Source organism: Pieris brassicae, chromosome 6 (assembly GCF_905147105.1).
Source record: "Pieris brassicae chromosome 6, ilPieBrab1.1, whole genome shotgun sequence".
In the NCBI taxonomy this organism is placed as follows: Eukaryota; Metazoa; Arthropoda; class Insecta; order Lepidoptera; family Pieridae; genus Pieris; species Pieris brassicae.
The window spans coordinates 6,963,816-6,988,715 of NC_059670.1; the positions used below are offsets into that span (position 1 = coordinate 6,963,816).

General features: G+C 33.3%; 2 protein-coding genes across 2 annotated transcripts in view; one reads left to right on the top strand and one right to left on the bottom strand.

Moving 5' to 3' along the window:
* Positions 1-218: 218 nt before the first annotated feature.
* Positions 219-1,136, bottom strand: LOC123711015 (probable 28S ribosomal protein S16, mitochondrial). Its single transcript, XM_045663397.1, has 3 exons — positions 931-1,136; positions 602-761; positions 219-352 (listed from the first exon to the last, which is right to left on the bottom strand). The coding sequence occupies exons 1-3, from the start codon at positions 1,045-1,047 to the stop codon at positions 237-239; spliced, it is 393 nt and encodes a 130-aa protein (XP_045519353.1). The 5' UTR covers positions 1,048-1,136; the 3' UTR covers positions 219-236.
* A 2,845-nt stretch (positions 1,137-3,981) lies between these two features.
* The window catches only part of LOC123710716 (myosin-11-like), a 28,179-nt gene continuing 7,260 nt past the window's right edge, over positions 3,982-24,900 (top strand). The window contains exons 1-9 of the mRNA XM_045662843.1: positions 3,982-4,229; positions 18,644-18,793; positions 18,937-19,033; positions 19,373-19,437; positions 20,054-20,317; positions 21,137-21,304; positions 21,482-21,628; positions 21,963-22,708; positions 23,980-24,190. Coding sequence (XP_045518799.1) covers positions 4,107-4,229; positions 18,644-18,793; positions 18,937-19,033; positions 19,373-19,437; positions 20,054-20,317; positions 21,137-21,304; positions 21,482-21,628; positions 21,963-22,708; positions 23,980-24,190 — 1,971 coding nt within the window. The 5' untranslated portion in view covers positions 3,982-4,106. The remainder of the gene's footprint in view (positions 4,230-18,643; positions 18,794-18,936; positions 19,034-19,372; positions 19,438-20,053; positions 20,318-21,136; positions 21,305-21,481; positions 21,629-21,962; positions 22,709-23,979; positions 24,191-24,900) is intronic.

Sequence of the window (24,900 nt, forward strand, 5' to 3'; positions counted from 1 at the left end):
TTTCCCAACCTAAGTCCCAGCAAAATAGGATCTAAACAAATATTTTATATATCTAGTTATCTACAGTAGTCATTGAAGCAAAATTGAGAGTAACTGAGTTTTCTTGTCAATTTATAAGATTCCAGAGAAAGGCCAGAATGTTCCTCTATTATCCAAGGTGGAACATAATAACTTTAAAAAAATACAAGTTACTAAATTTATTTATCATAATTGCTACAGTATGCTAATATCTTAAATTATGCAGTACTCTTAACTGCTTCTTTTTCACTTTTTAGTCTATCTTGTTCCGCTTGTCTGTTTCTCCATGCTGTCATATAAGATTTTGGATGAATTGGAAAAAAGCCAGTTAGACCTGTGAACACGAATAGAAAATATAATACTTAAGTAAGAAAATAACTCAACACATACTTCAAGAAATTGATAAAATTTAAAAATGGAAATAAATAAATAATTATGTAATTTATTTTAGTGTTTGTATGACATAAGTGCTGTAATTTAATACAAATCCTATAGTAGTATTTTAAGTGAAAAAGAAAATAACCAAATCTGCTTATAAAATTAGAAGGAAGAATTCAAAGTAATGTAAGGAGATAAAAAATACCCAACAACTCTGCTACTGGACTTGTTACATGTGCTCCCTGTCCCAGCCAGAATTTTAGCCTTTCTAAATTCAAAGCAACCAACTTTTCATTATTTATATTTGGCATAGGATCATATGAACCCAACTGTTCAATTACTGGTTGGCTATTTAATCTCTTTCGCTGAAATCATATTATTATATATACATTAATATAAGAAATGGTTATACGAAAATACATTATACTTCTCAGTTGTTCACTACTAAATTAACACATTTATTTTTCTACATAGAACGCTAAAGAAAATATCAAAATTGAAAAGAATTTATTAAATTATAGACTAAACAATTACCTGAGTAACTGATATATGAAAAAACGGCCTATTTGTACATCCCTGACGTATTAACCGAATTGATTTTGCCGCTAATGCGTAATATTTACCAGTACCACTGGCAGGAGGTAGAGGCATCGTAAATAGATTGTGTTGTCAATTAAAACTAGTATTAAATGTAATTTACTAAAATCATAACACTAACAAGACATAACCTCAAATTACAAAGTGACAATATACATTTAAATTAATGGAGTCCAGGTTGACAATTGACAATGAATATTAGTCATTGGATTTCGTTACTAAAAAATTCTGAATCAGCCAACAATTTAATATCAGACTGAATAAATAATCTATACATTTAATTAATTAATTTTTTTGCATATCTAGGATTCACATTGTTACTTTCCAAGTATATTAACGTAACGACTGACGGTGTTGTCAACATAACGATAAAAGTTTGTCGATACGAACTGTCATTTTCACACAAATTTAGTTTTTGACTTTCTACGTGCACTACTGTTTAGGCACCTTGACTAAGCCCCCTGCTATCAAGAGTCTAATGGTTATTTTCGCAAAGACTATATAAATTCAATTCTTAACAATCTACTGTACATATTTTCCGTTCAATTTAAAGTCTAGTCTACGTCACTAGTTCGGCATATGCAATGGTGTTCAGATTCGTGTATATAACAGAAAATTGGTTCGATAGTTAAAAGTATCTGACATACTCTATTCGCTTTTTGTCAATGATGGAAAAGAAGAAGAACTTCCTACTATCGACATAATAGTAGAAAGATTGAAGCCTTGTCAATAGACCACGTAATATTTTACGTAATCTATCCATTTGCAGTGCTTAAAAATTCATTCATTCAACCTTATAAAAGGGCTATATTTCTCAATAGTCATAACGGTCGAAGCAGCTGGTTTATGACCCATTAAGGTTGTCGCTTCTCGATGCGATCCCAGGTTGCGAAATACCGTGTTTTATAGTTCTTTAAATCGATATAACTTGTATTATTAGTTACCAGTCGCAATTGTTACGTTTCGTTTTTTTAAACGAAGTTTAAGCTTCATTCAATACTAAAAACTTTTTCATTTCACATATTATTTATTCAATATAAAAGTATTAGCAATTACGAATAGTATTTTGAGCATGGAGCCTAGGGGTCTCGGACTGTTTTGTCTGTTTGGTCATACATGTTAAATAAATATTTTTATATTTAGGCTATTTGCTATTAATTATAAAAAAATGACTTCCTACGAAAAAGTGTATTTTTAAAAGATTTACTTTTTTCTTTCATTCTTATTCGTTTGAGTATTTTTTAATATAACTGAAAAAGAAATACTTTATGCACATTTCCCGCAATTCAAAGGCTAGTAGGACATGTGTGCCTCTACTCTCCACGCATCTCTGCTACCCATTCGGCTGAGCAATACCCATATAAACACTCTCCGGTTACAGAAAGAGATTTCCGGGGTTGCTTTTGCATGCTATCCTCCGACCACCTGGTTTAATAGCAACAGAACATTTTTAAATTATAACTTAAAAGTGCTATTTTTCGAAGTCTTCGAAAGAATAGAGCACAAAAGTCTACTTTTACATTAGATTACATTATTTCCTTGAAAAGTGCCATCAAGGTGTTGATAACGACAGTGTAATAAAGGCATAAAATTGAGTAAGCTACTTTGCATGACATCGTTAGACCCAAACTTAAAAATAAGATCAAAAAAAACAAAACGTTTATTGTTGAACAAATTCTTCTGAGAGCCACAAGCAAACAATGTTATTGGTGTTTATTTTTTTTTAGATTTAGGTATTGTTATTGTTTACTATTAATATAGTAATCGTATATAAATAAATTTTATACATCTATGTAGATACGCCGTGGTATTTTAATTATTATATACAGTTTTAATTACAGTTTTTGTGCACGTAATTTTATTAGAAAAACAGCGAAGGTTTTATAACTGCTAAGAAATAAGGATATCGTCTAACCTACTATCAAGTTCTTCAGAGTACTACCACCAGCATACCGATGACCTTATGGCAAACAGAGATAGAGATACACATCTTGTAGTGTTTGAGGAAGATAGAAAATTTAAGTGGGTCACCAAGCGGAGAAATAGGGAAGTTAAATTTAAAGCGCTGTGACGCTGAGTGAGTCATTTTCTAAATGGGAATCTGAAAACTGTTCTAATAATAGAATGAGTGACATATTTTAAATTGAAGGATTTTGAATTAAATGCCCAACTTGTTATGCTGGAGCCTTTTCGTTTTTACGTTGTTGGCGTTCTTTAAAAATATTTGGGGTGAATATCATGAATACTTTTTCAGATTTTTATTTTAAAATGGCGTGGGTATGTATCTCGTATACGTTTATAATTTACAAGAGAGTGATAGTAAATGAAAAATACAATTATATAAAAATGTTAATATATATTGTAGCATTAAGAGTTCATCAAAACCTGAAAGATTTGATCACACTTAATCAAATAAATCTAATTAAGATTTAATGATATTAATAATTTAAAGGAATTCAAAGTTTGTTGTGAACAATCCCAAAACTACCTTAACCACTTAGAACCATAAATTATCATACATCAATACGCATCTCGTACACGTCCAATTATAGATTAAAATCGTGAAGCGCTGACAGCGCTACATTGTTCACGCATGCGCTATCCACAACGATCGATCCCCCGGGCTCGTAACACAGTGATCGCGCGCCCGTCGCCGAGTCCAGAGCACAATGCGTTCGAATTGAGGCGGGAAACACGTCAAACTGTATCTCCGCGAGTACGCCGGCGAAGAGGAGCGGCCGCCGTGCCGAGACGAATGGCGTCGGCAGGAGTGGTCGCGCGGCCGCCTTCCCCAGGTGGACCGCAGTCCCAGCCGCCGCAGTCCTTACCTCCAGCGCGATGACGAACCTTCCCCGGCGCCGGACGAGCGCGGCCGATCCGCCTCGGCCGGCGCCCACCATCGAGCTAGACCCAGACCCCTCCGCTACCAGTCCCTAGAACGAGATTACGACCGCTCCTACGCCCCGCCACCGCCCCCTGAAGATGACTACTATCGCCGAGAACCGCCACCGCTATTCCTCGGCGAACTACAATCCCAAAACTCCGACCTACAGCGTGAACTTGGCAACTTGAAAAAGGAACTCGAACTGACAAACCAGAAATTAGGATCCAGCATGCATAGTATAAAGACGTTCTGGAGTCCGGAACTGAAAAAGGAACGAGCGCTACGGAAAGAGGAAAGTGCGAAATACAGCCTTATTAATGATCAGCTCAAATTGCTCAATCAGGAGAATCAGGTCAGTGGTTTGCATTGATTAAAACCGTTTCATAGTTGTATAATGCAATTCGGGGGAGAATTCAAGGAACTTAGTAATAAGCGGTATTACAATGCATAGTATTTGAAGGAAGATACGCCTGGCATTCGGCGTCGGGCGAGGTACGCATGCTTAAGAACTCCTTCCATTGATGTCACTCTGATAGGTCAATGGGAGTACCTCTCGAGGTGGCCCAATTATATTTCAACTGTAACATCCAGTTGCACTGCCAAAATATACCCTAAAATTAGTAACTTCAAATTAATAATGATTATGTTAAGTTTTATGTTTAATTAACTTATACTAAGGTACAGAGAATGTAAATGAAATGGAGTTTTTATGAAATCTATGGACATGCTGTCAAGAGAGGACGTATTCATTTGTTTTAAATAAATAAATTTGAACGATGACACCAGCAGGAACGTTTCAAAATCAGCAAAATATTTAATTAGTTACCACGCACTTAGGTACCACTAAGTCAGCGTTTTATTTTAAGTTGAATTTAAATATGAAGCTGATTTTTTTTAATAATGCGCTGGGGTAATCATTACACATTATCGCTACGCCGCATTAAAATCGGCGCTACGTGATACTTGCTACGCGTCGTAGAGCAATGTAAAAAATTACAATTTATAAATCCCTAGAGGTTATTTATGTAAAGCGTAAAACCTTTATTTTTTCTGAATTACGATAATATTATATATTAATTAAAATATAAAAATCTGAGAGGTATAACTTTTTTTATAATTACTAACTAGGTTACAAAAAAATATCAAGTTTACATTATTTACAATATCATCAAGGGTAAATAACGTGTAATTATTATTGATAATTTAATTAGTAAACGTTTTAATCCGATATAAATGAATTCTTCCTCGAATACCATGAACTTTATCGTCGTGAAGTTCTGTAAGGCCCCTAGTTAACATGAAATTTCTTAGTTTCATTTCCGCTAAAAACAATAATAGCTTTCTTTTGTCTTACTGGCCTGTACATAATAATTAGTAAAACAGATCAAAATTCTCTTCCCTTTACCCTGTGTCCCATTAGGGGGTCTTTCAGTTTATATGAGGTCATCATGCTAACACGTACCTACATTGCTTACACAATAGCACTGCCCTAAATTTGACGTACTTCCAAGGTATACTGTAGCTGGTCTAACACACAATATAAACTTTTTGATACCTACTACTCACTCATGCCTTGATTTTTCTAGCCAATCCTCTCTATAGAATCGAGCGTTTTTTAAAATATTATACAGCAAATAATAGATAATAAATACGGAAACTGTTACTAGTAGTGACGAATAAACTAGGTTCAACGACCTCCACTTAAGACTCGTTCAATAACAGTTTCAGTACGTTATTGAAAGAAAAACATTAATTACGAACTCCGTACACGCTCACTGAATTGCCAGGAAATTGCACGACGCAACGATGCCTAATGGCAGCTCCTGGCAACACTGAATAAATAAGTTTCAATATTATAATCTCGTATGTGTGGTCGTCTATATACTACGTTAAAATTTATCTAGGATTGTAATGAACGCTAAATTGTGTTTTAACATAAGAGATGTGTCCATTCCCATACCTATGTATATATAAACCTTACGTTCATGATGTGATGAAGCATAATGCGCGATAATATTGTCAAAGGATACACTATATACGAAGTGCTTATCAAGCAATAAATAATAAGTCTGAATTTGGCAACAATTTTTGCGTCGCCATCCGGGAAATAGGCCGACACCACAAAGTGCTTACGGTGTCATAAATAGGCCATTATTCATGACATGGATAATTTATTTTATGATCCCGGTTTATTGGTTTATGTAAATGTAATTAACAGAATTTTCTTCCGAGTATTTTAGAAACTATCACAATCACTGTCTGGAATATAAACTTTACTTGTAGGTGCAGGAATCTCTTTTATTGTGAAGAAATATAAATAACTGTAACAAGTGTATAGGGCCAAAAACAAATAAATTTTTTGAGCCATAAATAGTTTAAAAAAAATGTTTTACATTTAAATTATTATTGCTTTTATTACAAGCACACAATCATCTTCAATCGTGAAAACTACAAACAACAATAGAATACAAAAAAAAATCTTTCAAACCAGTTGAAATTTTTAACAATAAAACAGAGATTTTTAACAATAGAACAGAGAACGACAAAAAATATCGGCTAGTTTAATACGCATATCTTTTTTATCTGATAAAGTATTAATTTCCAATACACAAATATACTGTATTTACAATATTCTCAACCTAAGAATAAAAATTTAAAAAGTTTGGACTCTGTAGTAGTGTACCTTTAATGCTGGCAGAATTTTCTCGCTGCATTTCGATAGTTATTCGTCTTGCGAGGAAAACACCAGCTCTGGCGTGACCTCAGTACCTGGTATGTGACGCCAGACACCAACTTAAATCTTTAACGAATGCCCGTGCACTTAAACCCTACAGCCCAGTAGTCTCTACTCCGCATGCTCTGCGGTCGCGCCAGCTTTTGTGCATGTCCGAGATAGGTGAGACGGGGCTAACGTGTCCGCACAAGTAGCATCACAAGTATCTTTTTTAGTCAACCCTTTCACCTACACAAATATATCTTGTTTTTTAAGTTAGTCTATTAAAATATTTAATTCTACGTGCAGTCAGATGAGTAAATGTAAGGTTCAAATAACATTTATATTAAGCATCTTCCTCGTGATCGAAGATTGACTGTTAACAATAATAATTGTTGGCAATTCCGCGCTAGTTGGATAAGTTTCTCAGTGAACGTGATTTCCGTTAACTCTGTTAAAACTCTTAACAACTTCATTTTTATTTACCACGTTTTTTAATTTCGTCATTTAGTTGTAGAAATGTATTTGCAAACCTCGTGATGATAACTATGTCTATTAATTATTGTGTAAATATTAATATAGCACATAATTTAACCAATGTATCAGACAGACTACAATTTCGTGCGTATGTTTCATTGCCCCATCCTAGCTATTCCCATGCTATGCATGGCGTGTCGTGTGTCTTCCTATTTTAAAGTAAAATATTTGATATAAATACAAAGAGATATAAAAAAAATGATGACCCTCATTGCTCATCTAATAGAGACCATCATGCATTATCTAAACAAGAACCGTTCATTTTGCAAAGTTCAATAGCTATAATCTTAGACGAATAAAACTATATATATACATATGTGTGTGTGTGTGTATATACATATCATTATTTGATCGAGACTGGTCGACTCTTCAATATCAGTTCAGATACTAAACTAATAATTACACTTTTGAAGTCTCTTTCGCAACAAAGGAAGTTTTTTGGCAGGGTCTAGATCCTTCTGGCGTCAGTCCAAAGGACAGATAAATGTAGGCTTAGTCGCCGTAAGTCTAGACTTTAACCTACATTTTTAACATGGTTCCTAGAAATAAAGAAAAATTAGACACATACACTTCCTATACGTTGTGGCAGAATAAATTGATGTCTCCACGATGTCGCCAACCTGAAGTGGGAACAATTGAGGCAAGACTTACACAAAAATATCAGTCATTCTAGAATCGCATACGCAATGAAGCGAGAAGAAGGGTGCTCCTTACTTTAAAGAGTTTTCCCTAATTGTTACATTTCTTACAAATATGGTTTGTACTATACTTAGGCTACAACTAATGCAAACACTTATAACTTTAAATCTTAAATATGAAGCTTTGTAGGAGAAGAAGACTTGAGCACTGTACTAATAGATATGAATACGTTTGAAATTTTTTAAAATTGATTTTTTGAAATTGTTTCGTTAACATAACGCGTTTTATCACCACAAACGTAGCCGCAGGTCTGGTCGTGAGAAAATTTCAGCATAGCAGTTTCATTACACTGCATCAATTAATTTGTATTAAGTACAATGCAAATATCCAAGAGCTTAATTAATTCACGCATAAAACGTTTTTAAGAGCTTGGAGATACTTTCGCCCAACAAAATTAGCTATTAACACGTAATTAAACTTAATTTTATAAACCCGATTTGTATCTTAATTAGTCAAGAGTCTATTGATCATATATAAAGATTTTAAAAGCGACTGTGAATATCTTGTTTGTACAATTTTACAATGAATGCGAACATTATGGCTAATCAAATATTCACAATTACGCTGTTACGAAATATATACTTAAAAGTGCCTCTTCAAATATAATATACGAGATAAAATATGCTAAAATTATTTTAAAATTAGTGACAAAATCGATATATCGCTAAGAAAATTTACAATTCTGTTTTTATGACACAGTAACTCACCAAACCACGTTTTCGCGTGGGAGGTTAGAAAAGATTGAAATAAAATATATAATCGGATTGATTTCACTTTATATCAGTATTACACACTTTACAGTGTGACGTGCGAGCGTTCACCTCGATCAATGATAATCTGTTACTGATGATGTCATAGCTTAATACTTTGTTGACCTCCCGAATAATGCCTGTATAAGACTATAGTCTATAAAAATAATCACTATTACTCAAAACAGCAATTGAATTTCTTTTGACTGATATATCGTGTAATAAGAAGAAAACGGCTGCCATATTAAGCCGCATGCACCTGCTAAAACTCACAACACAAATATGTAATTAATTCATTTTGTGTAAGAACTACACATTACTACGAACTACAATTAGATATTTCTGAATTTCAAATGACATGTAATTCGCCCAAGTTTTAAGTTCTTTTCCGATAAAGGTGACAACAAAAAAAGGTTTTTTTATATACTATTACTTTTTATGGCTATTTGATTATTGACAATTCCTGTGAAGTCATAAATTAAAAGTTTGATCCAATATGAACCGAATAAATTATTTTATAGTAATTAGATCTTTTATTTCAACTTAGCAAGATATATAAATAAAACCCTACAGAATTTAGGCATTTTCATATTCGTTATCTGCCTGCTCATTTTATTCTTTTTGGCAATGCTAATATAACGTCAAATGTTACGATATTACTCGAAGATCTTCTAGAATACAAATGAGTCTTATTTCAGCGTCTTTCGTCTGCACTGCGCTATATAAATCTAGTGATATATCCCGCGACGTCGTCTGTGAATAATCATCATATAATAAAAATGAATTCAAATTCTCAGATCCTTATAACTATATATATGCTCCTCTAATAGATGTTTTTTTTGAAATTCCATCTCACAGCTCATCCTCCTTAAGCAATTCGTTTTGGATCTTCGCCATTAAGTGCTGGAAGAGACTGCCCGACTCCATACGATTGGCTACCTCTCGCATATTTTAAAACACTTTTTTATAAACATTTATAAATTTCTTATTATTTTGTATTATATCGCAATTCATGTATCCATGATATCAACTTTTTAGTTTTTCATTTATTTTATTATTATTTTTAGATTATTTTAGATTAGGGTTGGTTTTTACAAGATTTGGTTATACGCTTCTTGCACGTTACTGATCATATTTCCTTTTTTTAGGATTTTTCCATACTTGGGTTGCCTGGAATAGATCGCTTGTCAGCGTTACGGCCGCTCGTTGCATCCCTTATAATTTTTATGTATAATGTATATTATGTATTTTCTATAAATGTAACGTATGTTACAAAGTATAAATAAATAAATATAAAAAATGTCGTAAATTATCTTTTCAACTTTACGAAAATCACCTGTTTGCAAACAAATTGCAAAGTGAACAATTAAAATAGTACATAATGCAATATATCAGAAATCGTTTGAAATCTGGAGTTAGATGCGTATTACATAACTTAAGGCCTGAAAACTATTATTTCATTCGCCCTTCAAATTAATCTTACAATACAATAAAAGGCTTAATAGATTTTACACGCAATATACTATCAAGCCCAGATTACTTTAGTATACAAATATAAAACAACACTGTAACAATATAATATCAATAATTGCTACATGAAACTTTTGTCGTCATGCATTTGAGCCATTTTTATACCTCTCTGTTATAGTAGGGGGAGTCCACGATGCTAAATGGGGATTTACTCGAGCGTCATAGAGACCTATTGGGCTGCAAAGCTTAGATGATTATAAAAAAAAATGTTATATAATGTATACCTTTTAATCGGGGGAGTTGCGGCTATAGACTTACAAAAATGTAAAATAAACTGTGCCATGGACTTTGCCATACTCGAGCGCGTCAGATATTCATATCATCCATGTCCTACACTTAATACACGTATGTTGATCTGACTGTTTGCGTGGTGGAAGTGGTCGTACATAATGGTTGAAAATGAAAAAAAAAATTTACGGGCGCGTCGGATTTTGAGCGCGTCTAAGTGAACCTAAAAAAAGCTCTAACGGTAAGATACGAAATCGAATAATCTGACGATTTGGATGTGACGTAAACTGGCGGTTGCCATTTTGACATACTCAAGCGCGTCAGATTAAGATATATATCATCACGGTTCATCTTTATCGCGATTACGCTTACGCTTTATTGCTTTGGTAAGCTATCTACTCTCTTCCTTATATTGTGAGATGTATTACCATCGGAGTTTAATAATGGAAATATTTAATCCGGTGAAAATGTAAAAAGGATATTTTATAACAAAATATTTACAGTTAAATTTAAGATAATACGTAAAGCTAGGGTCTAATACGAAGCCGCTTACTGGGACCGTGTTATTATATATAATAAACTTTGAATATGAAAATAGAACATAGAAAGTTGCTTATTAATTATAAATATAAGTCACATTGCGTGTTAATATACCAAATATCAAAACTATGAAAAAGTTCATTAACTACGTAAAGCTACGAAAAGTTTTTCTTATCTTAATGTCGAGCTCGTTATTTGTTTATTAAAAGAAATGAAAAGAAATAAATTGTAAAGTCTTATTATAGTTTAATAGTTTTATTATTCGTGACTTGGTCTCATAGAATTGTGATTTTAATAAAGTTCTATGAAGGTCCAAAGTACACTAAAGCATAGTAAATATAACTCTCTACTCTAAACATTTAACTCTTCAAATACCACATTTACATTTTTAGCATAACTAGTATGCCTTTAACTTTGTGACTAAATCATAAAATATAACGTAATCAAATATATATACGTAACGACCAGACATACACTCTATAATCACAAGTGAGCAAGGAAATGAACCATTAAGCTTTCAGTTAGAGCTGTTACCAGTCTTTTGTCAATCGTCAGTTGTGACTATAGTATTGAATTATAATTTAATTAATTAATTTAAAAATAAAAATGAATGTTACATGTATAATATATAATGTAATTTTTACTGTTGAAATTACATGACATTACATAAATAATTTGTTAGATTCGTATAAAGACGGTACGGTAACTTCTTTTTTATAAATTTGTGGAAAGCCGCAATAATGCCAAAGTCTGGGGTATAGGTATATTATCCATAGCAAAATTCCTCAAAAGCAATTTTTGGCAGAGATTATTACTTAACCTGTGGTTACCCATCACGACTGTCAGTTTTGGCGGGAAGCCAACTGGAGGCGTGTCAGGTATGGTAGCATTCAGAAACCTGTTGACTTGATATTTTGCTTGAATTGGTAATGAGCTGTTAAGTGAACTGCTAATGACTACTCCTTCATTTCGTTGAAATCGTAGAGTTCTTATACAAAAATAAAAGTATGTATTGTAAATTGTACACCGAGTGACAAGGGTCTAAGGTAACTCGTGGAGAGTAAACTTTAATTCCATTAGTAAACCCCCTAAAATTTAAGACTTTGTTTGTTGCCCATTTCATTGTATTGTCGCTACAAGTACTCTAGGCCACAATGTATACTTTTTACGGTTCGAAATAAAAGGTATTTGCTATATGTCTTCCGCTCCGTTCGTTGTATAATGCGAATGATATGGCACGTTATAATATATGATAAAATGTGGCCAACCTTACGAAAATTAAAGTGTATTAAATAAAAATACCCACACTAAATAAATCAGCCATTTTTAATTCCGTTCCGTCCGAAACGTTCGACACGGCATCACGAAAAAAATAAAATTTTCTTTTAAATAAATGGGAATATATATTTCACATTTTTGGCATAGTTCCGTCCGATGATCGATTGAATATAAACTAAGTTCAACACGATAGCACTTAACCCAGATTGTTCTAAAACTATCTATCTAATAATAGCTTTTGTTATGTTCTATGTAGGTGACTATATCAAACGATGGCGTAGCCCAACAATGCTCATAGTGTTACAATTATGAATTTAGACTACAGGAAGGTACATAGATTTTCATACGATTTAACAAAAAGAAGTGAAGTTTCTAGAAAAAAAAATACGCATTTCTAAACGTCAATATTATGTTTGTGATGTTTCCCAGTGACAGTGGTCGGTTGGTGAGAAAATTTTGAATAGCAAGACAGCACGGGTCGCTTCATTGTACAATATGCCTTAAATGACTATGGTATGACAGGAACATGACATAATATTCATGACTTCAAATGGCATAGAAAGTTTGAAAGGGATTTTTGAGGATGTCCGCAAAGGTTTAACACAAATAAAAGGTTTAATACACTATATGTTTATAGCACCTGTATCTTAATAAAAACACACAACTACACGCAACACTATGTCAATTACCATCTATAATTCGCAATATTAGCGCGTTTAACAAATTTATTAAGGCACAAAGGCATTAAAAATACGTGTCAGAGTGTATATATAATGTTTCTCATGTAAATAAAATATAATTTTGTAAGGAGACATAAAGTTCTTTAAACATTAAATAATACTTGTCAAAAATCGCTTCAAATTTACACGTTTCATATAGAAATAACGTCATCTGCTAGATATCTATGAATTATGTAGACATAATGGGGGCTATTATTAGTTTGTTTATATCTTCCAGCTGACTCGGTCTGATATTTTTCGTGTCATGATGCTAGCTAGCTATTTCTGAAGTACCACATGTTTCGCGCATCATAAAGTGGTTGCTGAGATTGAAATAATAAATCATTACTATTCATATTAAATGAAGTGCTCATTCATTTTACTGTGGGAAAAATAGGGTTAGGAAAAATATTTTTTTTTGTTCAAGAAAGATGTTACTGCGTAATTTTTCGTGTAATATCCATTTATACCTCCGTGGCATAGTCATTTCGCATGGCGTATTATCCACAGCTGCTAAACAAGGTATCTGACGAAACTATTATTGTTTCGAGTTGGTTAAGAATAAAAATAACGCATAGTAGCGCAGATATGTTTTTCCTATCACAAACATATTACTTAAAAAAGTTATATGTAGGATACATTTAATTATATTGTATTGATTTTTAATAAATAAATATTTTATGATATAAGTAAATAATTTATCATCAAAATCATTATAAGTTGTTTTACTAAAAACGTTGTATATTCTTCGCACTTCACAAACCAGTTATTAAAAAAATAAAGTGTTATATTAAAAGCAATCAGATATATTGCACTGAGGCCTCGGGGAATATCTGTTTATCCCGAACTTGTGAACAGTAAACACTGACATCGGAGTAATTACTGTATGTACTGTTTACTTAGTCGCACGAGATAGAATACAGAAACGTCAACTTTCTATATATGTTTAAAGAATATTAACGTATATATACTTTAATTAAAAGTTAACGATTATCTACCCTGAGATCGTATATTGGAAACCCACACTTGAAAATCGTAACGTCTTAGACAACAATTAAAAATCGTAAAGTCTTAGACCCAAAGTCGATTACGCATATCAGATACAGAAGGCAGATTAAAGTCAAAGTATCATTAATATCATTAAAACGTTCAGAAGAGGTCAATTAATCAACATAAATTTATTGAGCATAAAAAAAATATTACGAGAACAGATGTTTCCATTTGTTTATGATGTTTTACGTGCAATTTAATGGTTTGATTGTTATAATGTTATAGTTTATATGTCACTGGCCTTAGTATATGTTAATGATTTAAATATGTTCGACGTCCTGGTGGACAGAAACCGTGTACAGTTTGTATTTGCACCACACCAACTTCCTTTATATTAAGATCATTTATACAATAAATAAAAGATGAGATCCGGCTGAAAAAACGCTTCACCAGTCCTTTTAAACGCCAATTATTTTTTATATTATAACATGCCTGTAATAAGCTGCAATCCTTATATCTTGCTCCACTAATAAAAAAGCATTCTTTAACGTGTTACTAAATATTGCGTAACACTTTCCTTATTAGTAATACTTAGGAAAAAGCAGATCACGATATCTGCCAGCGGATTTCTGGACCACTACTTATTATAAACATAAAATTGTATTTCCACTTAATTTAGAATCCATCAATATAAATTTTTTTCCCTGTAAAATACTAACCCCTAATTCTAAAGGTCCATAATACTGATTAGAATAAAAATTATACAAAAATCCAGACATCACAAGTCACATGCATCGCATTTTATTAAATAACCTGTTTCAAACCTTGATCAAAGTTCCAAATTGGATGTAAATTGAAAATATTTTATCATAAATTGTTCGTTATATTTTTGTTTAATAAAAATTCACATCGTTCAGAACATTCAATCTTTATACGTAGTTACTCGCCTGTGAAAAGGTACAACAGAAAATTTAATATCGCGAGAAAATAACATATAATTTATGATGTGAACTATTTCGTAAAGTTATATAAAAATTATATTTAAGTTTGAACGATATCTTAGTCTAGGTAATAAATGTTATTCATCACAGTCATACCATACACTGTTTGTTCCTTTTTACGAATAGAACATTCGTTTTAATTGTAAATTCAGATTAATAAAAACCAAATCTATTTAGATTTTGAGCGCCATCAAATTTCTTTAACATAATTGTGTGTATATAAATTTAAACTTGTTAGTAAGTATAGTAATTATAAATTGGATTTAATTGGCTACGTATGGAAGAAAACCTTTTAAATTTAACGGTATCGAAACCCAATCACCGCCGTCCTACATTTACGAAAGACATAAAGTATTTAATGTTGCCATAAAAAAATACTGCGAGCGAAAACGGCTACACCGATTGGGTGTATAAACTGTCATAGTTAAAGATGTAATAAACATTCAAATACAATCTTTGTTTCAAGTTTAAATAAGGAAAATAATAATTAACTATACATTTTCTGATCCGCAGGAGATTCGTTCGCTGGTTTGTTCGTGAATTATTATTATTTTTAGCAAAAAGGGCTTTTATTTAACCACTCCCGTGATTTCAAATCGTAAATCAAATTTAGAATAATATCTTTCAACGAACTAGAATAGGCTTAATCTGATTTAATTTTTAAATCTAGCAACACAGCTGTCAACTGCACAATCGTTACCCATAAGCACATAAAAAAATGGGTACGATATTGAATGGTTGCGTAACCGGTTGTACTATTTTCGGGCGATCAATGGCGCGCGGCACTAGCGCCATCTGAATTGAGGCTAGCACTGTGCTATTAATGTTATCTGTGGAAATGGGAAAACCTCAATTGAACTGGCCTTAACTATGGCTGTTACTTTGTACTTGTCAGTGGATTTTAATTATAATACAAGGCTAATTTTGTTATGTACACACAGTTGTTAAAATAAATATGTATGATGCATTTAATACTCAATTAATGGCTTGTTAGTTTGTACAAAAATATTTTATTAACTGAAAAATTTAGAAGTTGAATTAATTTTAAATATAGGATCAGAAAATTACGTTAAATTAAAATTTGAAGTATCATCGAAACTTCTCAAGGTGTTTTAGTGCCTTTAAACGTGTCAAGTAACTACAGTTATCTCAGGTTTTTGTCAAGGATGAAAACGGGACGTCCCACTTAAAATTAAGGCAATGTTGAGGGTCTCGTCAAACTACGAGCGAAACGGTGTCAAAATATTTTTTCTTTCCCAGGTATTACTAATTAGTATTTATTATATTCTTTCCACCTATGTGAAACTAACGGTTGGATAATTTAAATAATTGACATTGATTGTATTGAGCACACTCTATTACTACTCTGATTTATATTAATTAAATTTTATAACATATTAATTTACAATCCTTACAGTAATTACATTAATAGTCACCTTTTTACAGAACCAATACACTATATTAGTATACTATTATATAAGATATTGATCAAATTATATTATAATTTTAGAAATATTATATGTATATATATTGTAACATACTAAATTACAACTCGCTTCAGGAGTTGCGCATTAGCATTGAGTGCTGTGGCGGAAACCTAACTTTATCGGGGTCAGTAGCCTTCGCCATCTTGTTTTTAAGGGGCAATTCACTTCCTCTTAAAACAGCACAAACCGAGAATAAGGCTGGAATCCTTTTATTAAAGAGCGACTGAGCTTTGCCACTTTTAAGTTGTTGAAAAAACTTTGGAGTCAAGTGCTATTGCTATTGTTATTTTGTTTTTTTTTATTCTTTTATTTTATTACACTCTTAAGGAATATTTTTTCTCTACGAAAACTTAAGTTAAATTAAAAATATAATATGTTTCATATTGTAGTTTTAATGAGTTTGTAGTGCCGCACTTTAAATACATCTCAACACAAACGTGATCGTATTTTGAGGAAACAAAAAGTTTGAGAGAAGGTTTAAATAAGTATATTATAACGCATCAAAAAATTAAATCTTTGCCGTAACAATTTTCTAATAATTATTTATAAAAATGAACCAGATATTCTTATGAAACATATTGTTTAGTATTTCTATATGTTCATAGTTACAGGCAATAAGTACGAACAAACATGACATCGCGTTGATATACTTAGGAAATCCGATATATAATACAGTGTAATATATACGTTTTTGATACGTCCTTGAACGTATCGACCGTTAAAATTAGGGTTGCCGTTGTGCGTAGGCCTGCGTAGCGCTTCGTAGCAAAAGAAAGTTGATACAAAACTATAGAGTTTAAGAAGCTCTAATGCTATCAAAACAATACTTATTACGGTATACGTATATATAATATGTATATAAAATGATAATGATAAAAAGTGTTTGGAATGTTAATATATTGGTGGTTTATACATATATGTTATTAAATGCCGCGTCATTTGCGTATAATGCTTTTAATTATTATATATCCTAAGAGGTGGATTGTTTTAATTTTTTTTTAATTTAGAGTATAAAATAAATAAACTAACTCTTTAGTAAGAAAACCTGCAATTGAAATAATAAAATAAAAATTCCTATATAGAGAACATTTTTGTTTATAGACGAACCATATTTATTTTATTAATTCAAAAATTTCTCCAAAAACGCCTTAACAAATTTTTTAACATGATTCCTATTGAGATTTTGGAGAAAATTTATATTTTGGTTGTAATGAAAGTGGGTAAGACTTAAATCAGCTCGTGAATAATGATAAAAATTCAGAAATTTTTATCCCCATATCCACACATCTTCATCTCATAACAATAGCTTGTATCTGTACAAACAGTTTTGTGAAAAGAATGCACTAATATCACACAATATGCGAAACAATGAAAACTATTTGTGTTCCCCACAATGCTCCCAAAAAGCGGACGCAGGCTAAATTGATTTTTCCGGAACATTTCAAAAACCCGATGTTAGAATAAGAGGGTTTTGTTTCAGTTATATCATATGTGTTTTCTAGAATCGTTATCCATGCTATACAATCCGACATCGTTCACGATACATCCAATACTGTTAGTTCTATTAATTGAGAAACGGTTTGATTTTAGGTTAATACGGAAATACCGTATTTGTTTAATATAAGTTACACTTCACCGAACTTTTTCGTTTCATCCCGTTAACGTCCACTGTTGGACATAGGCCTCACGAACAGTAAATCTGCTAAATTAAACTTACGAAAAACGTTCAATTGTAAAATTAAAATTTTTTTCGTGTAAAATTTAACGACAGCTTATTTTTTTCAAGAATTAACTTCCGTTTCACAACCATCTTAATAGCGTCAAAACAAAACAAAGTTTATATATTAGACATTGTAATGCCCTATTTTTAGATGGATGATGTCGAGCAGATCTCGTAAATAATAATCTCTGTCTAGATTGTTATTACCACCCACATAAGTCCTACAGCAGTATGAAATAATTACGTAATTGAGCTGAATATTCAATATGCAACGGTAGTCCCGATAAAGGCTCTGTATATTCGGTACTCGGCAATTAGTGTACGTGCGCTTTAATCTTTAGGGTAAGCGGAGAGTCATAACCCATCGGTATATATACAACCACTTAAAAGTTATGGTAGAAAAATACATAAATAAACGAACTCTAATAATAATATTTGAACGCACAGCTTATCAAATGCCTTGAGGCTTTTAAACATTACTTATGAACCAATGCAGAAAGAAAGCGCAAAGGGGATTTTGTGTAATATAGATAAATGATTATTTAAAAAAATATAATGGAATGGTATTCTTTTAGAAACAAGCAATGTTAGTCCGACAACTGGAAGAAGAGCTACGATTGCGCTTACGACAACCTGCACCCGAGTTACAACAACAATTGGAAGCGCTGTACTCCGAAAATGAACACCTGCAAAGGGAGATCGCCATACTCAGAGATACTATTAAGGTATTTTAAACTTTCTTAATCTAAGAATTAAAACAATTTTCGAATGACGGTGAAAAATATCAACAATATAGAGTGTCAAGTAGCTCTAGCCTCTGCTAGTCGTGTGATGATTATGATTAATCTTTGTATTTAATTTTGAATAGGAACTGGAATTACGGATAGAAACTCAAAAACAGACGCTACAAGCCCGAGATGAAAGTATTAAGAAACTACTTGAAATGCTTCAGAATAAGGGAATGGGTGAGTTTAGTTTATGGATATATGAAGGCTTTCATTTCAGTCTACAAATTAATTTCTACTTTATAACCGTTAGAATATATATAAGGTAATAAAAATTATGAATACTGCTTGTTAAATTACATTATATTTATTATTGAGGATTTGTAATAGGTAATGTATTAATGGTTATTCTACCTTTAATAATTAGCTACATAAATCAACAGTTCCTTCCCTTCAGATTAACAAAATACATTTATTAACTATCCATCTTTAAGAAACTTTACAAATTTAATTTTGTTTGTAAAGATTGAAGAACGGAAATTGGACACTATGAGATTTATAAGGTATTCCACTAAATTGGTTTTCCAGGTAAGGAGGAAGAAAGGCAAATGTTCCAACAAATGCAAGCGATGGCACAAAAACAGGTAATTGTTGCAGAATTGATGAATGTCCGTATCGCATGTAATAGATGAAGCTAATCCGCTTGGGGGAAATTCCCCGTAATCGAGGAAATTTCCTCAATGGAATAATTCTCTGACCAGTAGACTTTGATCCTGCACAATCTATTTGATCTGCACATCACAGCTTTCTCATTCAAGTGTACTCAATACACATGGGCGTTTTATTTTGTGATACCTTTATCAAAGTCACTGTTTCTCTTAGAGTTGCTCTTGATAGTATCATTTCATTATTTTCCAGCCGAATGTCTATCGCGTTGCCTTCTGTTATCCAGCTTCGTTCAATGAACGCTTCCTTCCACTCCAAGCTTGTCCCAACGCACTGTCCCACGTCACGACGTCTCGATCGGCCACACGACCCCGCGACATTTGCATGCCTAGTTCATTACGACCATGCGACCCGTCATACCCTAGCGGAGACCGTCTCGTAAAAATCATTGGTTGACTTGTTTAAAATTGATTTGAACCGCTTCGGATGGGGCTGCGTCGGTGGGGCCGAGCGCCGAGCGCAGCCCCAGGCCAAAGCGAGGACGGCTGCGGGCTGCGGGCGGCGGGAGGGAGGCTGACCGACTGGATGTGGCAGGAGCTCAAGGCGACGGCGGACACGCTGAGAGCGCTGCAGACGCAGCTGGAGCGTGCGCTGGCAGCCGCCGGGCTGCCGGGTGGTTCCGCAGGCGCTACGCTCACCGCCGTGCTGGAGACCAAGGAGGCGCGCATCGCGACGCTGGAGAGGCAGGTGGCCCTGCTCGAGGCCGAGCTGTCCGCTTTCGCCTCGCCCGCGCCGCCCTCGCTCGCGCCCTCGCACGCCTCGCTTTACGATAAGGCCGACCCTCCCTTCAAGCGACAAGTAAGTTTCCTCCTCGACGACGTGCGCGTCACCACCGACGGGCGGCCGCTGCGCTCGCCCGACCGCCCGGTCTACCTGGCCCGCCCCTACAGATTCGCCACCACGCTGTGACCGCAGCCGCGACTCGATGTATTTGTTACTCTTAATGTTAAGACTGTTAAATAGGATCTAATGTATTGAATCGTGTGAGATAACGTTGTTACCGTAATAGACTGAACAGACTGTCGAGGTCGTAAGCTACGTTTGTAAATTGGTTTAACGTGTTACGCTTTCGGTGTGATAGCAACTCATCGTCCAGTATAGCTTGGTCCCGCGCCAGACACCCATCACTAGTATAGCGACTCACACGACCTCTTCATGTAGCCGTCATGTCATCGTCTTCACAGTATCGGTAGATAAACGTATCACAATGTAGGCGCCCGTTCATTGACGACGTATTTGAATTTTCCACCTTTCGCTGGAAAACTTTCTTGTGTCCGTAGCTTGACAATATTAACGCTAGTACTAGTTGAAATGGAAAGTTTTCCAGAAAGTCTATCGGCTCGAATTAATGTAAAATAAATGCATGTAGTTTAAGATTGAAATGTCTTCCATGGCGCTGTTACAGGTGCTGAAAACATTTCTCAACAACGCTTGAGCCGCTTGTATGAATACGAAAATAAGTAATTCCATGATAATAAGTAGCATATTTTTAACATTATCATTATCGCCATCACTATTCGCCTATGTAGATAGATATTTTCTATTCAACATTTTCTTTGTACTAATCGATTGTTTGGAATTATTTTAATTTTATAATCGGGATGGTGCTATGAGCAGTTGGATGAGTTTCGGCTGGAGATTCAGAGGCGAGATCAGGAGATTTTGGCGATGGCTGCTAAGATGAAAGCTCTGGAGGAGCAACACCAGGATTACCAGAGACATATAGCCGTCCTTAAGGAGTCGCTCTGCGCAAAGGAAGAACATTACAGCATGTTGCAGACGGACGTATGTCTTTTTTAGTAATTAAATACAATTAACGGGTTATTTAATAGGTAATTAATTCAAACGTATGTCAAACCAGTATCATTAAAAATTTACATTAGTCTAAAGAAAAATTACGTTTTTGTAATACTTTATATGCAAAATACTCTCAAAAGTTTTATTAAATGAAGGGATTTTTAGGTTGAAGAACTTAAAGCTCGCTTGGATGAAAAAAGTCGAATGGTAGAAAAGAAAACCGCTACAGCATTAGCAGCTGCGCATGAGTTAGCAGAGTTCAGAGACCATTCGGAGATCAAGGATAGAAAAATCAATGTGTTGCAGAGAAAGGTACAGTGTGATCTAATCGCAGGTTCATTATTATTAGAATTTCTATTTATTATATTACAAATTATATAACTAGTGCTATTATACTATAATAATTAGTTGTTTTTTTTTGTTAATTTTTTCGTACATTTATCGTCTATTTTGTATTTCTAGTGTTGCTCCAGTTGTTTTTAGTTCTGCTACGTGTATTTAGTGTTTTATTTAATATTATAAAGGTATGTAGCCATTATTTGTATTATTTCTTTATTATTTTATTTCTTTATTATTAACCTTATATATATTAATTGAAGTAACTTAATTTGTAAGAATTATAAGTTAATATCATTTGACATTTTAGATTGAAAACCTAGAAGATTTACTGAAGGAAAAAGATAATCAAGTTGATATGGCTCGAGCTAGATTGAATGCAATGCAAGCACATCATTGTTCCTCTGAAGGGGCTCTCTCTTCCCTTGAAGAAGTAATAGGGGATAAAGAAAAACAAATTCAACAATTAAGGGAACAAAGAGATCGAGCCGAACACGAAAAGAATGAAGAACGAGAGCTTCACGAACGAGAAATAGCAGATTACAAAATGAAGTTACACGCACTGGAAAGTGAAGTTGAAAAACTAGGCGCTAGACTTGAAAGGGCTCAAGCAGAGAAAGATAGGCTAGAAGCTAAGCTAGAAAGCTCACAATCTGAGTTAGGAAAATCTAAAGCTGAATTAGACAAGGCAGCCAGTGAAGTTGGTAGGTCCGGTGCCGACTGGGAAGCGGCGAAACAGCGTTTGGCTCGTCTAGAATTGGAGAATGAACGACTTAAGCATGAATTAGAGAGATCCCAGACAACATTCGGTAGAAGTACTTTGACAACATCACAAGAACTGGATAGAGTTCAAGAAAAGGCTGATAAGTCCGCTGCTGAGCTAAGAAGAACCCAAGCGGAACTAAGAGTAACACAGGCCGATGCAGAAAGGTCTAGGGTTGAGGCCAGTGCCCTGCAAGAGAAGTTAGAGAAATCCCAAGGAGAAGTATATCGTCTTAAGGCCAAATTAGAAAATGCACAAACTGAACAAGATAGCTTAAAGGAGGAATATGATCGGTAAGTTTTAGTACAATCTGGATAGTTTCATATTCTATTCATAGTGAAAGTCATTCAGGTTATTTTATTAGAACATATACATGATGTCTTTGCTTGCTCAATTTACAGGCCGTGCTTATAACCGCAGTAATTTCTATTAGGGTTTGTTGTTTTGATATTAGCTTTCTATCGTTTAAACTAGATACAATCACTCAAATATAAATATAAGATTCGATCACATCTCATATAGTAAAGCGATATAACAAATTTAAAATATTACCTTCAATGAAGGAATGAGAAGTTTGTAAGAAATACAATGTTGTTACGATTACGATTTTATTGGGGTTCTGAGAAACGCTATTTTCAGATGTACTTTCTTTTACTCAAACGTAAATACATTATAAGAGGCCTTTAAGTCCAACTACTTACTTTGAGCCCAATACTTTGAAGACAACCTGTTTGGTAAAGAATTGCTTTACGAAAATGTCAAATACGTATTATATTAAATATATCATGACGGTATTCGCGAGCTTAACTCAGTTTAGTTTGCAGTCACATGTTGATGCAAGGTATGCCGAAAGCTGGTACTGAAAATGGCAATAAATTTACGTTTTTTAAGTTTTATTACATTTTGATATTTTGAAAATTCGTACTTTATTATCGTTACTGTGACACAATAAGATAAGAATTTGATAATTTTCTTCGCCGAAATGATAAGTTTTATTAATTATTTCAGTTCTTCAGAAAATTTAAGTTCAGCTTTACCTCAAAAACTTGAACCTGGCCAATGATATTAGCTATATTAAAGAAAAGACGAACCCACTTTTATTTGATCAAAGATCGTTTTTCAATATTCAATACTGTAGAAAGACCTAAGTTTTAATATAAACAAAAATATAATTGCTAACATATCCAATAACTGATAAAATATAACGGTTTCATGAAAATAATAAATATTTATAGTTTTCATCCAATTGGTTAGGTATTATTTATTGGTTTTACGAATATATTTAATTTAAGTTATAACATAATAAGACAACGAAAGATATTGTTATAGTTCACATTCAAATTTCTTTTGAAATTGGTAGATTATTTTAATTTATCATCAAGACTAAAAACTATACGGTTTGTGCTTATAATACTGATTAGCCCTCATTACGTTATAATTGGATAAATATATATAGGCGGTTGCCGACTGCAAAACATGACTTCCAGAAACCATAAACTCAGTACCAAATATTTTTATTTCTGAGTACAATTAACATTTTAAATAACTCATATTTATTTAACAGAGCGCAATCATCAGTAAGTCGTCTCCACTCTGAACGAGATAAGGCTATAGCTGAACTGGACAAAGCTCGTGAAGAACTTGAAAGAACTCAGGCTACATTAGGCAAGGCGCAATTACAACAAGATAAACTCCAAGCATCATTAGACGCTGCTCACTCAGAGATCGACAAGTTGCAAGAAAAACTAGATAAGAGTGCCGTCGAGGTTCGAAAGGTAATCCTTTAAAATATAGCATAAGTAATAACGAGTATATTCACTAATGTATATTATGCCCATACTCTTTTAAATATTTTTTATAGAAAATTCAAAATGTTTTATTCAAAACTTATACGTTAACTATTCGTATGGTCATTATAATATATTCAAAAGGCGTGAGACGGGAGTCACTCAACCGATACACACTTACAGATTCACTATTTATACTTTTTTTTCCTTGGCACGGTTTGTGCGTCAGCCATGCAAAAAAGTTAGGAAGTTTTTTATTAGATTTATTTTATTGGTTTGGAAATTGGATCGAAATTTGGAAAAGGATCAGATAAATTAGGTATATAATAAGTACATAAATTATTATAATTTTATATTGTTATGAAAAATGAAACTGGCTAAAATTTTATATACATCAATATTTATATTAGATAGAAGGATAGAGATTGAAGTCTATTTATTCTTGGAGACAGATAAAATATAAATTTTAAAGTCAAATTTCAACTGTAGTTAACAATGATTTTTGATCTTTCAACTTCCAAGCTTCAACCTCTAGATAATAATTCAAAAACAAAAACGTTCCATTCTTCAAAACCTGCTAAAAGTTAGCTCTTTTCTATCACAATAAATTAACGAATTTATATTCTAGCGCTTTTAAGTGCTATCAGTTCTCCAAATCTTTGTTTATATACTAGGTAGATTCTAACTACCTAGTATAT